Source organism: Mangifera indica, chromosome 6 (genome assembly GCF_011075055.1).
Source record: "Mangifera indica cultivar Alphonso chromosome 6, CATAS_Mindica_2.1, whole genome shotgun sequence".
Classification (NCBI taxonomy): domain Eukaryota; kingdom Viridiplantae; phylum Streptophyta; class Magnoliopsida; order Sapindales; family Anacardiaceae; genus Mangifera; species Mangifera indica.
This window is the reverse complement of record NC_058142.1, coordinates 13,993,670-14,010,272: the sequence shown is the minus strand read 5'-3', so window position 1 is coordinate 14,010,272 and position 16,603 is coordinate 13,993,670. Positions and strand designations below refer to the sequence as shown.

The 16,603-nt window shown below is 32.9% G+C and overlaps 1 protein-coding gene across 1 annotated transcript; it reads left to right on the top strand.

Annotated features, from left to right (window-relative positions):
• Window positions 1-8,962: 8,962 nt before the first annotated feature.
• On the top strand, window positions 8,963-10,536 carry LOC123219469 (phospholipase A1-IIgamma-like). The gene is made up of 2 exons (XM_044641454.1): window positions 8,963-9,612; window positions 9,759-10,536. Exons 1-2 carry the CDS (start codon window positions 9,046-9,048, stop codon window positions 10,377-10,379), a joined length of 1,188 nt encoding a protein of 395 aa, XP_044497389.1. The 5' UTR covers window positions 8,963-9,045; the 3' UTR covers window positions 10,380-10,536.
• Window positions 10,537-16,603: the final 6,067 nt, after the last annotated feature.

Genomic DNA, 16,603 nt, shown 5'->3' with positions numbered 1-16,603 from the left:
AATCTAGCCTTTAACCTGTATAGAGAACCATTACGATTTAGTTTAATCTTAAACACCTTTTTTTGATCAACAATGTGCATGTCTTGAGTATATAGAACCAAAATCCAAGTTTTGTTGCTCATTAGGGTAATATACTTTTATGTCACAGCCTCAAACTATAGTGGATTAGTCAAAGTCTCTTTTATGGTCTTAGGTTCTATAGGTATTGGGGTGGAACAGTTCTCTTTCAAGAAAACTCTAGATTTCGGTAAGGATCCTGTTTGGGATCTAGTTATCATTGGGTGAATAAAGGAATTTTCCACTGGTTTAGGATTAGATTTAGTGCGTGTTGAGTCTGTGTTAAATGGGTAAACAGGTTGGATACTCAGCTGAGAATTTTCTAGTCCCAGATTGTGTGCAATATGCGTGGGAACTATATTTAGTAAATGAATAGGTTGGGTACTCAGTTGAGGATTTGATAAATTAGTTATTTGTTTAAAACTGGATATACTAGATGTGCTTTTTGAAGGCAGAAGGAGCACAACATCTAAGTGAACAATGGACGTATCAGATGAATTTACAGTGTGAGGTTAGCTATAATTGATCCTATATTTTCTTTGTCAGAGTGAATATTTTTCACTTCTAAATTTGGAGTGGAGATAAGCTGATTATTGTCAAAGAGTGTACAAGGGCCAAAATTTTGTTGTGGAACGATCAATTGATTATTTTCAGCAACAGGAATATGGTTCTTAGAAAGAGAATCAAATAATTGCTAGGAATTGAAACACTAGATTTGGCCTGCTAAGTTCTTTGCTCTTATGATGTAAAAATACTATTTGTAAATGCAGGTGATGCAATTTCCAAAATTGGAGTTTTTGAAACTGAACTTGTGACAAAAAATGCATCATCTTTGAAAGGAAATTACTCTCATCAAAATAAACACTAGCAGAAACAAACACTTTTCCAAACTGACTTAGACATTTGTACACTTTATGAATCAAACTATAGCGTAGAAAGGCACATTTTTGGGTATGAAAATATGTTTTATGTCTATTGTAGGGTCCAAGGTATAGATAACATGCACAACCAAACACTCTAAAGTGTTAATATTCTACTTTTTTCTTATACAAGGCCTTAGGGATGTTCAAAACTAGTTAACCGAACCAGTTTGCTAATTTGTTGAATTGAACTGAATTTCAGTTTCGAAAAAATCATAAAACCGAACCGATTTAAAGATTAACCAATTTTGAACCAAATCAAACATACCAATTAACCAAACCGAATTATTGGTTAACTGGTTTTGAATCGAATTTCAAAAAATTATTATTTTTGTTATGTTTTCTAATTTTTTAAAAATATGTTCAATATTTTATTAATTTTTTATTTAACTTTTTAAAAACCGGTTTGATTCAATTAATCGGCTTTGAAAATTAGACAAATTGATAACTAAATCAAAAACTGAATTTTTTTATATTTTTAAACTAGTATCCGAAATGGTTTTTCAAATAATTTTTTTTTATTCGGTTTTTGGTTCAAAAATCTGTTCGATTTAGTTACCAGATAATTTTGAACACCTCTATAAGGCCTAATATAGTGATTCATTCCCTATTTCAAAATAAAGAAGTCTATTTATAAGGAAAACTGATGTTTGGAAAGCAGACCACCAAAAGCTAAGTGGCATGATAGCTTGGGAAAGCAACACTAATCCTAATTCAACTATATGTATGTGTTTTCGCTCTACCCTTATAATTTATTGATGAGTAGAAGGGCAAGGATGCCTAAAACCTAAGCCATTTTCTTTTAAACAAGCTGTGAAACTTGTATACTCCACCCCAATCACTGTGAAACATTTTAACTCTCCCATCAAATTGACTCTCAACTAGTTTATGGAACTTCACAAAAACATCCGATTTGGTTTTCAAGGGAAAATTTCATGTAAACCTGGAAAAATCATCGAGAAAATGTATGCAATATTTGGACTCTTCATTTAACATCACAGGAGCTAGTCCTCATTCATCATGATGGATTAATTCTAATGGTGCCTCAACTTTAGACTGACTCAATGGAAAAGTACTTTGTTTATGCTTACCAAACTGACAGCTTTCAAAAAAGAAACAAAAAAGAGAAAACTTTGTGTCTTTATGATTAAGCTCAACAATCATGTCTTTAAAATTTTTTTCTGAAAATATGAGAGTTAGGATGCTATAATCTTTGATGTCAAACTTTTTTATTCAATTTATTTGCATGCAACATAGTTTTAAAGGATTCAAAAGGTTCAAAACTATATGAATTCTCATTAGTACAAGGATTTTCAAAATTACAATGATTTTCGTAATTCTGAAAAACATGACACATGTCCATATAGATTTAGGAACATGACCATGTAATTAGGTAAATAGCCCCTATGTAAGGATAATTCATGAGCATATACATTTAGGGGCAAGCACTCGTCCGTGTGGTATTGGAGACATAACCATATGTACTACCTTAGGTTGCCACACCTGTGTAGGTTTGTAATGTGCCCATGTGTGATGATTAGGAAAACATATCTGTGTAAGAAGCACACACAACCATGTATATTTGGGAAATTTTGGAAAAGAACATGTGTAGAATTAGCTATGATTATCCATGGAAGTAAAATTACTATTTTACACCTAAGAGAGGAGAATATGAGGAATGAGAAAACTTTGGCCCTGTCAAATGCAAATTGAGTAAATTAGGTGTTTCGGGGGTGCTTGGCTATATGGATAATGCACAAACCTTGACTGTAGATATTTCAAATCAAAACTGAGAAATAATGTATTATTTTATTTGAGCCACCAAGTTATGTAGAGTGTGGTTGTGAAAGCATTAGGGTTACTTTGTGTGGCTTTAATACTCGTATGATTATTATGTATTGGTGCAGGGTGCCTTTGTTTGTGCATGCACTGACACTGGGGCGTATTAGCATTTGTGATGCTTGTGTGACATTGGGAGAGACATGAGGTTTTCCTCCTTTTGTGATAGGGTATCCTTAGCCAAACGTTGGGTAGTAAAAGTACTGAGTGCACTTTTTATTTAACATCTAGGATGTCTTATGTTTTCGTCATGCATCCAAAACGTCGATATACATTGTTTAAAATTAGTCGTCTAGGATTACACAACAATTGGAGATTGGGCACTGGGTGATGTTGGGGAAACATCCGAAATACAACAATAAGTTTGGTTATGGAAAACATATATGGTTTTATGGTTATTATGGATGTTGTGTGCAAGTTGCCAAGATGTCACATACTTACTAATTGTGTTCCTTTTGTGGTTTTACAGGTAGGTTTATGGATTAACGAGATGACAAAGAAGCCAACAGGTCAACTCGAGATGTTGTATGAGTCAAGGGGTGTTTTGGTCATTTGGGATCTTAATACATTATTTGCATTTTATCTTTTTTATGTTTACAATTATGCATTTGAAATTTGTATTTGTGGATATTAGACATTTTAATATGATGCACCTTGTTGTATTAATTTGCTAATTAATAAATATACCTTCTTTGGTGTCTGCGAGATTTGATTGTTACCATGCATTAATAATTGTTGCATTAATAATTGTTGCATCTATTTAGGGGAAAGTTTTAAGTTAACACATCTTATCGGATGTATAATTCAGGTAAGGGTATATATTCAAGGAGAGATGTTACACTCTTATACTTTTTCTATGTTTTCCAATCGACACATCACGATCCACAGTTTATTATTCATGCTAATCAATCTTTAGCTATTCCTAAACAATAGTACTATCCTTTAATCTTCATTATTCATGCTCAGATTCACAAATCATAAAATTATTATCCAACAAATCATACTTTATCGACATATATACACATACATATAATTATGCTTCATTATATCATGCTTTTACACATATAAAGTCATTGAACAAAATTTTCTCAATCAAATAATTGTCAAACTATCTATATAATGGAAAATAGGCCAACTACTTACTTGCCTTCCAACAATCGCTTAATCTTTGCTTGGTTAAAGAAAATTCCAGTGTTCTATTCTCTTTGATGCTCTTCTGGTAACACAAAAGTCACTTTTTCTTAGTTGTTGATTGTTAAAACTGAATATGCATAAAATAATTTAATCGAGCCTTGTACCTCTTTTTATTTTGCTAACCAAACACAATGAACAATCATGCATCTCTTATGCATAGACGTTCTTGCCATTATTTAATTAAAACATTTCCCGGAGCTATCAAAAAAAATATCTTATCTAATTTTCAAATTCAATGAATGGATGAATTAATGTGTACACATTCTTGTATGCACAAGTATTCATCACTCTGAACTTACTCATTTTTATTCACTCAACGTAAAATGACCATTCTATTATCCATGAGGCATGAATAGTCATCCACTTTCGCAATAAAGGATCGTTCACTCATTCCAACAACTTATACTTTATCAAGTCACATAATTTAGTGGAAAGACTAAAATAACCTTGTACGTACCTATAGGCGTTTCATAGTCATTTTCTACCTCAAACTTATTAAGTAATACTCTCTCTAAATGTTTTGTCTTCCAATGGAAATGTCGTTGATTTTGACAAAATGAGTATGAACAACTTAAAAGCATAAACCATATATCAAATTTAACCATTCCAATTTACAAAAATACCATTATATCATAAATTTGTGGAAAGGTAACAAAAGATGTAATATAAAATTAAATTCATCATCCAAACGTACATAATGTGTGTAGTCTAGCATAAATAAGTTATACCATAATCTTATCAACATAAAATGGAACATAACACCAATGCCCTTATGTCAGAACTAAACTAGAATAGGGATTTAAGACCTTAGTCATGTGAGCATTTGTTATGTAGTCAACTTCCTTACACCATTATTGGATTGTTGAATTATAACTATAATTATGCTTTTATATGAGCAAATACCTTACTATGAGTACGATATCCTACTGAGAGTGATGTAGGGAGTATATATTCACAGTGCCCTAGCATAACGATCCTATGATATGTTTAGCATGCATGCATCTAGAGCCTATACATCACTCGTGCCCTAACATTATCTCATCTGTTGGGCATATTAGGTATTATGCACACTTGAAACATCTACACTATTTTTTAAGACAATCTCATAAATATTTAGTTGGGTTTAACTTTCTTTACTTTACTTTAATTAATGAGCATCCTTCATCTAGATACACATGCATTCATATTATTACATACTAGACACAATTATCCCCTTAAGGGCATGCCTTTCTATCACTATAAGGACAGGCATGATGCTTTCAAGAGGTTAGACATCTCTTTTATTTATACCAAGAACAATAATTTGTCCTCATCAATTCTCATTTTGCCCTTCTTTAAACATGAACAATCGTCCTTCTATCAAAAGGAAGGGCATGTATCTTAAACTAGACTTAATCCCTAACAATAATTAGCTATGTTTCAACCTAGTCACTTTTTAAGGGTATTTCCACCATTTCACCTCACATACGATTGTTCTTAAAACAAGAACAGGCAAACTTCATGCCCTAGTTGACCAATCATCAGTCAATGATGTCTAATAATCATTGGAGAGTTAGAAAAGCTCATCTTAAAAATTAGGTCTCACATGAACCAATGTGTCCCATACCACATGATTGTTCATGACCTAAAATATATGTGTTTCAGTTATAGGACAATCATCTCTAGACTAGAGACGGTCACTCATAACATCCAAAATATGTGAAATTGACATAAATTCACACTCTAACTAGTCTCTATAAATTTCTATCAATCCAACAACAATTTACCAGGTCTCTAACCACTTAAAACTTACAAAATATGCATTACCAACTCAACAAAATCTTCATAAGGAAACATAACAGTTCCTACAACTTTTACATGCATTAGTTACATGAGAATCAATCTAGACATTATATCTTTGCATCCAAATGCTATAATCACATAATCACACACACACACACACACACACACACATATACCATACTCTAAGATGAAGATATTAATAAACAATTATAACCACAATAGCCATCATTATCATTACAAAAAATTAGTATAGGAAGACTTTTCAACCTACACTAACATATTGTACATAGTAGCAAAGAGATCCTACTTACTTAACTTCCCAGGCTTGATGATTTAGAGATGATCAAAAGCCTTCTTTCTCCCTTTCCTTTCTACCAACAACCTCACTAGAGCCTTTGAAACAATCAGCTTTGAATTCTCACTTTTTCTAGAGATTGCACAAGTTTGGATATGAATAAAAAATCATTAAAACACAGCTAACGTTAGTTATTTAAGCTACTCATACATAAACACCATGAACAGGCATGCATGCCTTGTGCACATGACTATTCATCACTTAAAATATTCCAACATGGCACTTTTCTACTTTGGCTGACATTGCAAGAGATGCACAAGCAATCCTATCCCATGCACAGTCGTTCCTCATTTTAATTTCACAATATTTAACTTATTTCTTCTTATCATAGTGATAAACATGCTTAAACATAAAAATATATGAGAACTGACTATATTGCTCTTAAGACGTACCTGTGGGTATCACGTAATATTAAATTGTGATATTCTTACATTATACCATATTCACCACTTTCTTAACTAAAGTGAAATTGATCATTCCCTTAAAAAGTAACATCAAATCTGTAACAACATTTCAATGCAATATAACTGCTCTTTCTGCGCAAGCAAACTACTTCAAGTTTCATAAAAGATCTACTTTTTCCTGTAGGCTGATAACCATCATTGTTATAACCTCTAAGTTGTGATTGTTGTCTATACCTACAATTAGTCTTTGTTGAATTACTATTAACAACAAAAGCTCCCATATCACTCACCACACTGTTACACCTAATTTATCTTAGCTCACTACCTTTAGTTCTTTTAGAAAAATTTGCTACTCCTTCTTTTACGTTGAAGACATACCTTGAACTTTGAACTAGCCTTTGTTCAAACTTTTACAACAAACTTTTAGTTTCTATCAAATTAATCTTTTTTGTTTCATAATCAAGTCATGACAAAATAAGGACTATCATATGATAATACTCAACTTCTAGTCCATCTATGATAAAGCTAATTAACTCATCCTCATTAATTAACTGGTCACTTGTAATTATACTGTCATAAATCTCCATAATTTTTCTAATATATTCACTCATATTCATTAACCCATTTATTAGTGTTTAATTGTCTTTAAATGGGTAACTCTTATTCTAGATTCAGAGATAAAAGGACTCTAGAAAACACTCCCTATCTCATTAGCAATGGCACATTTAGACACATTAGTAAACATATTCAAAAATCGAAGCTAAAAGCTATCCCATAATACCCTATCATGTTTCTTCCAAGCTGCATACTATAGATTTTGTCATTTAGTCATCTCAAAACAACTCTTGTCCTTAACATACATGATTGGTGAAAGACAAATCACTAACCCGGTTAAATGATCTTTAAGATCAAAAGCTCCTACCCCACCATATTCAAACTTTGTGCTCTCCAATATTGGTAGTTGTCTTTTGTTAACTTCGGATTTATCACAAGTATCACCATCCCTGAAACATCTTTGATTTATGCCATTGAAGAAATACCAACACTTTCAATATAGTCATTTCTCTTTGGTGTACTCATACCATATTGTGTAGCCAATGGATCCATCATCATGGCACAACTAAATAATGTCATTGGTGGCTTAGCTAATGTCATTAATGACATGAACCAACGGATTGATAAATTTGCCTCAACAAGACTTTGATTCCCTATTGATTATTAGTTGTAACGACATCACAAACCCCTCAAATGGCTACTTTGCATCGCCACTAATAGAGACACAAACAAGGTATCCTCAAGCCAAGCACCCAAAACTCTTTTCTGGTGTACAAATGGTAACTTATGTAACAAACCTATTGTTTTTCAACAAAACACAAACATACAATGTGCAACTCCTCACTCATGTCCATGAAGTGCCAATCCCCAACATGGGGAACATAACTCACATCCCAAAATCATAACTAATAATATACAAATCATAACTTAAATCATGATAATGTGTAGATCATAACTCACATTGCCAACCATTAACTCATGCCATTAAAACATAGGATCTCAACGTGCATCATATCCTAGACATACTATTTACGTTATTTTGACATCACAACCAAGGACCCCAATCCCCTCTCATCTGCTGTCATTACAAAAATGCAAACTTCTCACATTGCTACCCTTCCCCTTGACACAAGTCAAAAGTTGTTTAATGGAAAGAAGATCGGCTAGGTTTTGGTAAAAGATTAAAGTCATTCTTGGGCAGCAAAGCTTAGAAGAGTACAATTTTTTTTTTTTGGTTTCTACAAAAGAAAATTTGGCCAAAAACCAAGTCGATTATATTGAATATTCCACACATTGGTAATTTTATGGCTGCATATTTCCAAATTTGAATTGCTCAATTGTAAAACAAACAGTATTATGGAAAAGTATTGACGTTCTTCTCCGAAGCCAAGTTGCTTACAACTACAAGTCAATGCCAATGAGTGATTAGCCGAGTTGCTTACAACTACAAGTCAATGACAATGAGTGATCTAAAGAAACAAATGACTTGGACTTCTTCAAAAATAAACTTAAAAGGAAAACATGCGGAAGAAATAAAACAAATGACTAATCAGACGTTTAATGTAAAATTCATTCGGTTTCATTTTATTCGTGGAAAAGTCTTTAATTACTGCTTCCTTATGTCTGATATCCTGGGAGAATGAATCTCCGTGTGCATGAGTCAACAGCAGCGCCAAATTTGATTATTTTGGCACGAAAATTCTTTGAAAGAGAGATTTTTATAGCAATTTCCTAGGTAATTTATCCCCCGCCATTTGTTTGAATGTGTCAATGATCAATATACTCTTTGTCAACTAACTGAAGTCTATAAATATCATCCGGCTTTTCTTTGAAAGAACACATTACTCCATCAGCTTTCTCTTTGAAAGAGTGCGAACATTTCTACATTCTTAATTGATTTTTCAGATTCCAAGTCGCAAAACAAAAGCAAGAGTATTTGATGGGTGACATTACAAAGAATTGGAAACAACTAAGCGGTGAGAATGACTGGGAAGGTCTATTGGATCCTCTTCACATCAATCTCCGTCAATATATAATTCACTATGGCGAGAGGGTTCAAGCTGTTTACGACTCCTTCAATCATGACAAGTCATCTCCGTTGTATGGATTTCCTCTATACGCACCCAAAGATCTCTTCTCCAACGTTGGCCTAGAGAAAGGAAATCCTTTTAAGTATACCATCACCAACTATCTCTACGCAATGACAGATATCGATTCCAGTATTGATTGGATTGTAAAGGACCAATCTTCGTGGATCGGTTACATTGCTGTGGCCACAGATGAAGGAAAGGCTGCTTTAGGAAGGAGAGACATTCTCATTTCCTGGAGAGGAACTCTTTTGAGTGGCGAATGGTTGAAGGATGTCAATTGGCCTCTAACTTCAGCTTCAAACTTATTTGGGGACACTCCTCACAATCCTCACCCTCATGTGCACCAGGGATTTCATTCGCTCTACACATCGTCAAACCCAAAATCACAGTACAGCAAATTCAGTGCTAGAGATCAGGTATCCATAAATGCTGAGATCATGAGAGAATCCTAATCTTAATATTAAGCATTTACTTAATAGTTTTAATTTGGGGTAATATGTGGTCATCATGCTTTTCAAGTCACTAATGAATACTTTTTTTAAACTAATTACTACTCATACAGGTACTGCGTGCAGTGAGGAAATTGGTAGATAAATACAAAGACGAGGAAATTAGTATAACAATAACAGGTCATAGCTTGGGTTCGGCACTTGCGACATTGAATGCAGTAGACATAGTTTCGGGAGGATATAATAAGCCCACGGGAGCGGATAAAGCATGCATGGTCACAGCTTTTGTGTTTGCAAGCCCCAAGGTGGGAGACAAAGGCTTCAAGACTGCATTCAACAAACTCAGCAATCTTCATCTCTTGCACATTAGAAACATCAGTGACATAGTTCCTAAATTGCCTTTTATTTTCTACTTTAAAGTGGGAAAGCAGCTAAAATTTGACACTACTAATTCGACGTACGTAAAAGCTGATAATGCTGAGGAAATAGGTGCTTTGCATAATTTAGAGAATTATCTGCATGGAATTGCAGGGACGATGTCAGAAGGGAGTGGTAAATTTGAACTGATTGTTAAACGTGATATTGCACTCGTGAACAAAGGAGCAGATCTTTTGAAGAGTGAATTTGGTGTACCACCTGAATGGTGGAATCCTATGATGAACAAAAGAATGGTTCAACAGAATGATGGCTCCTGGAAGTTGGAGTATTATGTTCCAGAGTGTCCTAGTGGCTAATATTCTTGGGAATAAAATGTAATGTTGCAGGACTCAGCTTGGGGGTGCTAATGAAAGCTTTGTTTTGTAGTTTTTTGCTATTTAATAATTCATTTATTGCTTTGTACCTCGGCGTAACTATAATCAATAAAATGCCTTGCTCTTTTTCCAGTGTTTATTTGATGTCATATTTATAGAAGAAAAGTTCGATATTAGAATTGCAAACATGGCAACAATGACATGAGACCTCCTGAAATTTGGAGATAAATTGGACATTGTAACTAAATATATGATGCATGTTGGTTTCGTATACACTTTATGAGTACAGTTATCACGTAAATAAATCAAGGGCCAATTTATCGATTTACTGATTCATTACATGCTGAAATTAATCACAAAATGGAATAAAACTAATCAAAAGTAAAAACGGTAAATGGGATCAAAATAGAATGTTTGGATAAATTCAATTTTGGTTACTAAAAACAAAAATTTATAAATCAATATCGAGTAAGTAAATTTTGGATAAAACAAAAGCATTTACAAAATTATTTTATAATTTACAAAAGCATTTAGAGATAAACAAAATGAAATATATATAAAACTTATGAAAACATTTGTCTAAAATTTCGGTTTCAAAATAGAATGTTTATAAAATATTATATAACTAATGAAAACCAAATTTTTCAGATTTGACTATTATTTCCAAACATATAAGGTCAAAATCAAACATTTATAAACATACAAAACAAATAATTTTTATGTACCTTGATTAAGAGCAAAGATCCTAAGAGGTACTTGACCAGTTGTCAAACACCTAACCTTCTCCCCTCTAGTTCCAAACACTTAAACTGCACTTCCAGCAAACTTCGGTAGTCTTGCAACACTTAATGGTCCTCCAAATAAGTAAATACCCAAGCAAGTAATACTCAACCAACAATTCAAATGTAAAATACAAAATGACACAAGCAAGATAAACGATTCTAGAAATGTAACTTTTATTGATAACTTTGTAAATGGAAATTATAAGTTCAACACAACTACTAGTTTATATTTTTGGTAATTCTGATAAATATTGGCAACCTAACACCTACACTAAGCCTACTACTGTGCAAGATATTCGAGAGATTTGTTTTCTCCCTCAACTCATTTTCCTTGTTTTGAATTCTGAATATCTTTTTTGTTATTTTCCTTAACTCTTTTATTCTCCCTAACAGCCTGGTGACTCTTATGTATTGCGTTGCATTCCCTGATCATTATTGGTGGTCCAACAATCTATTGAGTTGACATCTATCCTAACTTGCTACTATCATTTGTCCTCTTATCTTCATAATTTCTTTTCTTACAAGAGACATATATGTGAGTCTTAACATTTTCCTTCCCATTTTGGGCACCTTGTCCTCAAGGTGAAAATGGGAAAAGGTTTACGAAATGAAATAAATGACCCCCATGAGTGTCCACTTGTAAGAAGGCCTTTTCATTTAACTAAAATTTCTAATTCTCACTTCTATAAATAGTTGTACTATAATACTTCAAAGGGTTGTGTTTCTAGCTCTCAATCCTCTGTCATACACTCTGGAAGTGTTTAACTATGCACTATAGAACTAACCCTCTTTTTCAATTAGGAAACATGAAAAACAAGGTGGATTTTTGCTAATGATGGTAAGGCTAGTCGATATGCTACTAAAATAATCCTCTCTAATACTTCGAAGGAATTATAGTACCTTAAGCTCAACTTCTTTCTGGGTTAAGATGCTAATTATCAAAATCGGTAAGGTTGTATTTTAAGGAAGACAAAGTCTTCTGCAACATATTGAATTCTCATGTCCCTTTGTTGATCTGTTTTTTCATTCTTACATGCACTTTAAACATATTTTCCTTTAATTCGTCTAACATTTCATTTTTTCATGCATCAACAAATTAACTTCCTTTACATTTGAAACCTCTTCTGTCCAGTGTAGTAATATTAGAGAGTCCTATTTGTATAAGGTTTTAAATGGTGTCATTCCTATAGAGTTATTAAAGGTTGAACCAATATTCGGTCCATGGTAGCCATTTCAATGATTGTTGTGGTTAATGAAAACAAAAACAATGAAGTTATGTCTCTAGGCTTTAGTTCATGACTTTGATTTAACTGTCTGATTGAGGATGATATGTTGAATTAAACTTAAAAGATGAGCTAACTATTTTAAAATTATCAACCTAAAACTAACTTAGAAATAAGTGATCTCGATCAAAAACTATAAACTGTGAAAACCTATGTAATTTCACCAATTTTTGTATAAATTTTTAGCCACCTCCATAATTGCAAATGGATAATACAGTGTTAAGAAATGCCCTTATTTCGTTAGGCAATTGACTAACATTAAGATAATCCCTACATTTTATGTTTCAAGAAGCATAATTATAAAGTCTAGGGATATGTCTTCTCACACTTAGGTTGGTATGGGCAATGGCTTAAGTGGCCTTGTTGGAGAAATTGCCTCTTCTTTCATGTGCTAACAAATTTCACATTCTGCGATAAATTTCCTCATATCAGTTTTTATACCTTTCTAATACAGTACTATAGCAACTTATTTGTATGTTCGAAAGAAACTCAAATGCCCCTCACAGTATAAGGAATGAAATTCAATCAAGAATATCAACATAAAGGAAGAATGTTTTTATAAAACTAACTTGCCCTTATACAACAATCACCCTCTTCTCAGTTAATACTCCTTACATGAGTCTAGATTGGCCATCAAATCATGGCTTATATTCTAAAGTCGATCATCCCTAGACAACTTATATTCGATTCCTTTTAGGCTGACTACTTGTGTAATAATTACCACTTTCATTTCTCTTTCTAAATTTGGGTTCCTTGACAATTCAATCGTTACTCCATTCTTCCTCCCTAGCTTGTATTATACCTCAAAATCAAACCCCAACATTTTTATTACCCGCTTATATTGGTCATTATTAATTACTCGTTGGTCAATTAAAAATCATAAACATTATTGATCTATTCAAACATTAAAATGAATTCCTAAAAGGTAAAAATGCCATTTCTAAAATGTCATTACGTTCACCATTAATTCCCATTCATAAACAGATTTTCCCTTGTTTTGAAGTAAGAGGGCTTTGTTGATGAAAGTGATTAGTATCCTCTTTTGTATTAAGACAACTCCTAATCCCAATCCAGAGGCATCAATTTCCACTACAAATTCTTTAAAGAAATCTGGTAATGCTTAAATTGGGACTATTAACATGGTTTCTTTAAGATTTTTAAAGGTTATGGTTGTTTCATCTGTCTAAGGGAAAACATCCTTTTTTAATCGCTAAGTAAGTGGCTCAGAATTTTTTTTTACCTATAAACAAAGCTTCGATAATATCCCATCAGCCTTAAAAACCCCCTAAATTCTTTTAAGCTTTTTGGTAATGGCCATTCTCTCATTACCTAAACCTTTTATGGGTCTACCTCATCCTCTTTTAAAAAATGATATGTCCTAAATAACCTATTCAACTATACCCAAAAGTGTACATTTTCTAGTTCACCACCAACTTGTGATCCTTCAGCAACTCCAACACTACCCTTAACTATCATTTGTGATCCCTAACATGTCGATTACATATCAATATATTGTAAAAAAAAAAAACAAGACCAAGCACCACAAGTAAAGCCTAAAAATCTCCTTCATGATTCCTTGGAATGTCATCAGACCATTTGAAAGTCGAAGGGTAGGACAAAGAATTCATAATGCCTATTATGTGTTTAAAAAGTCATCTTTTTGATATCTTTCTCTCTGACCCATATTTGGTGGTAGTGAGATTTTAAGTCTAGCTTATTAAATGTGGCTACCCCTGCCAATTCATTTAATAACTTGTCATTGGTTGAAATGGGAAATTTATCCAAGATTATCACTTTGTTTAAGACCCGATAGTAAATAGAAAATCTCCACCCTCGATCTTCTTCCTTACAAATAAGACAAGACTAGAGAAAGGGCTTACACTCAACCTAATTACCCCAGTAGCTAACATTTCTTAAACAATTCTCTTTCCTGTTTTTCTAGAAAAGAGGATACTAGTATGGTCAAATGTTAAGTGGTGAGACATTCGATAGTAGTTTGATGGTGTGGTCTTAAACATCTCTTAAGGAGAAGCCTTGTAGGTTCTCAGAATAGAGTTTTGCATTTCTTTAGTAGATCTTTTAATTGTTGGTCTATCTTCAGTTGTCCAAACTCTATTATCTAAAAGAGTCCTTTAAATTCGATCTAGTAACTTTTTCCCCCTTCTTTCAAGAAATTAACTACTATATTAAGATACAACTCCAGATGACATAGAGAAACATCATCCTTTAATTCGATATGCTTGCCTTTTTAATCAAACTTTATTATCTATAACTTCTAGTTCACTTTCACCTCTCCCAGTTTATGGAGCTAATCAACACATAGAATTACATCTATATTTCCCAATTTAAATAGAAAAACATTTTGTGCCACCTTTATCCCTTGACATTCTATTTCAGTCCGATCAGATCTCTCTAACCCTTTAAGCCTTTGTTCATCCCCCAAAGTAATCATGAAACACATTGGCATAATTGGTAGATTGAGTTCCTTCACCATCTTTCAAGATATAAAATTACGGGTTACCCCTCTACCTAAAAGGATAACAACTTGTTGGCCTTTGATTCTACCTATGAATTTCATGGTCTTAACTCATCCAATCCCACCATTGAGCTCTTGTTCAAACTCAACTTCAACTCCCTTTTTTTTGTTACTATTTCCTTCTCCCATGCTACTTTTATCTTTTCCTCTTCCTCTTCTTCCTCTTTTAAAGTCACCATAATCCAAAGTTGATAGAAATGACATATATGCCCTAGGTAGTACTCTTTATCACATCAAAAGTAAAGTTCTTTTTCTATCCTTGCTTAAAACTCCTTGACAAAAAGTCAACGATAACTTCTCTCTTTTTATGGCTTATTTGCAAATTCCATGGAGTTATTTCTCTATTTGGTGTCACATCAACTGTCACATTTGAGGATGCAACGAATTTCATCAATTGGGAATTTGGTGCAATATTTATAACTAGTTTAGACCAGTTCAGGCAACAGTTTATGAACTTGGGTTAAGCTGGTTTGGAAGTTGGTTAAGTTGTGTAATTGGGATGAAGATTTGGATGTGGGTTGGAGCTTGACATGGCATTAGGCTTTGGGCCATGAAATAAGAAATAATGAAGTTTCCAAATTAGGTTTTCACACTTGACCATTCAAGCAATTCTTGGGTCAAGCATCAATTATTCAATTTTTTTCTTCAATCTCTTGAGCTCAGATCATTGCTTCTTTAAGGGTGGGTGAGCCAAAGAGCTCGGATCATTGCTTCATCTCTCACCCACTTTTTTAGACCATCCATAAACACTAATAATAACACCTCCTTCGATGACTCTCTTAATGGTGTCAATTATTGAAAAAGAAATTAGCTCTTTAGGTTCCGTAAGGACTATTTTAATCTTTTTGTATTTTACTAAAGGCTACAAATAAAAGTCTTGGTTTTAATTCAAAATTATCCCAAAAATAATTGTAGTCAAACATAATTGTATTGAGAGATTCCTATTATTAGGGATCTCTAATAGTTTATTTTTCCTTTGTAACTATTATTTGGAGATAGTGAAAGTAATTAGCAACATCGAGGATGTAGATACCTTTATGGAACCTCATAAATTCTTGTGTTCTTTTTCTTTTATTTTTTTGCAATTTTATTTTCTACCTTAATTATTTATTATATTCAATAGCATAAAAATTGTGTTTTATATTTCTACTGCACAAAAAGTGATGAAGATTGTTATTCACTATCCAAAAAGTGATATCAGAAATATCCATTTAGGAAAGAGACGTTTGCAAGTAAGATGTAGAAGATATTAGAAAACAAGTATATCAAGAAGAGTAATGAAAATAGACTTTATTTGAATAAGAGACTGTTTCGTCTTCAATTGAAACTTGGTAAAAGTATAAGTGATCATATTGATACTTTTAACCAATTGATTGTTAATTTACTGAACCTAGATGAAAACTTTAAAGATGAAGGTAAGGTAATGTTTTTACTAGGATATCTTCTTGAAGAATTGAATCATTTAAGCATTACATTACTTCATGGAAAGGAGAAAGTGACTTACGATAAAGTATATGTTGTTTTGAATAATAAGGAAATTCAAAAGAAATATCAATAAGAGAATAAAGAGACAACTTTTGAAGTCTTTACTACAAGAGGATGAAG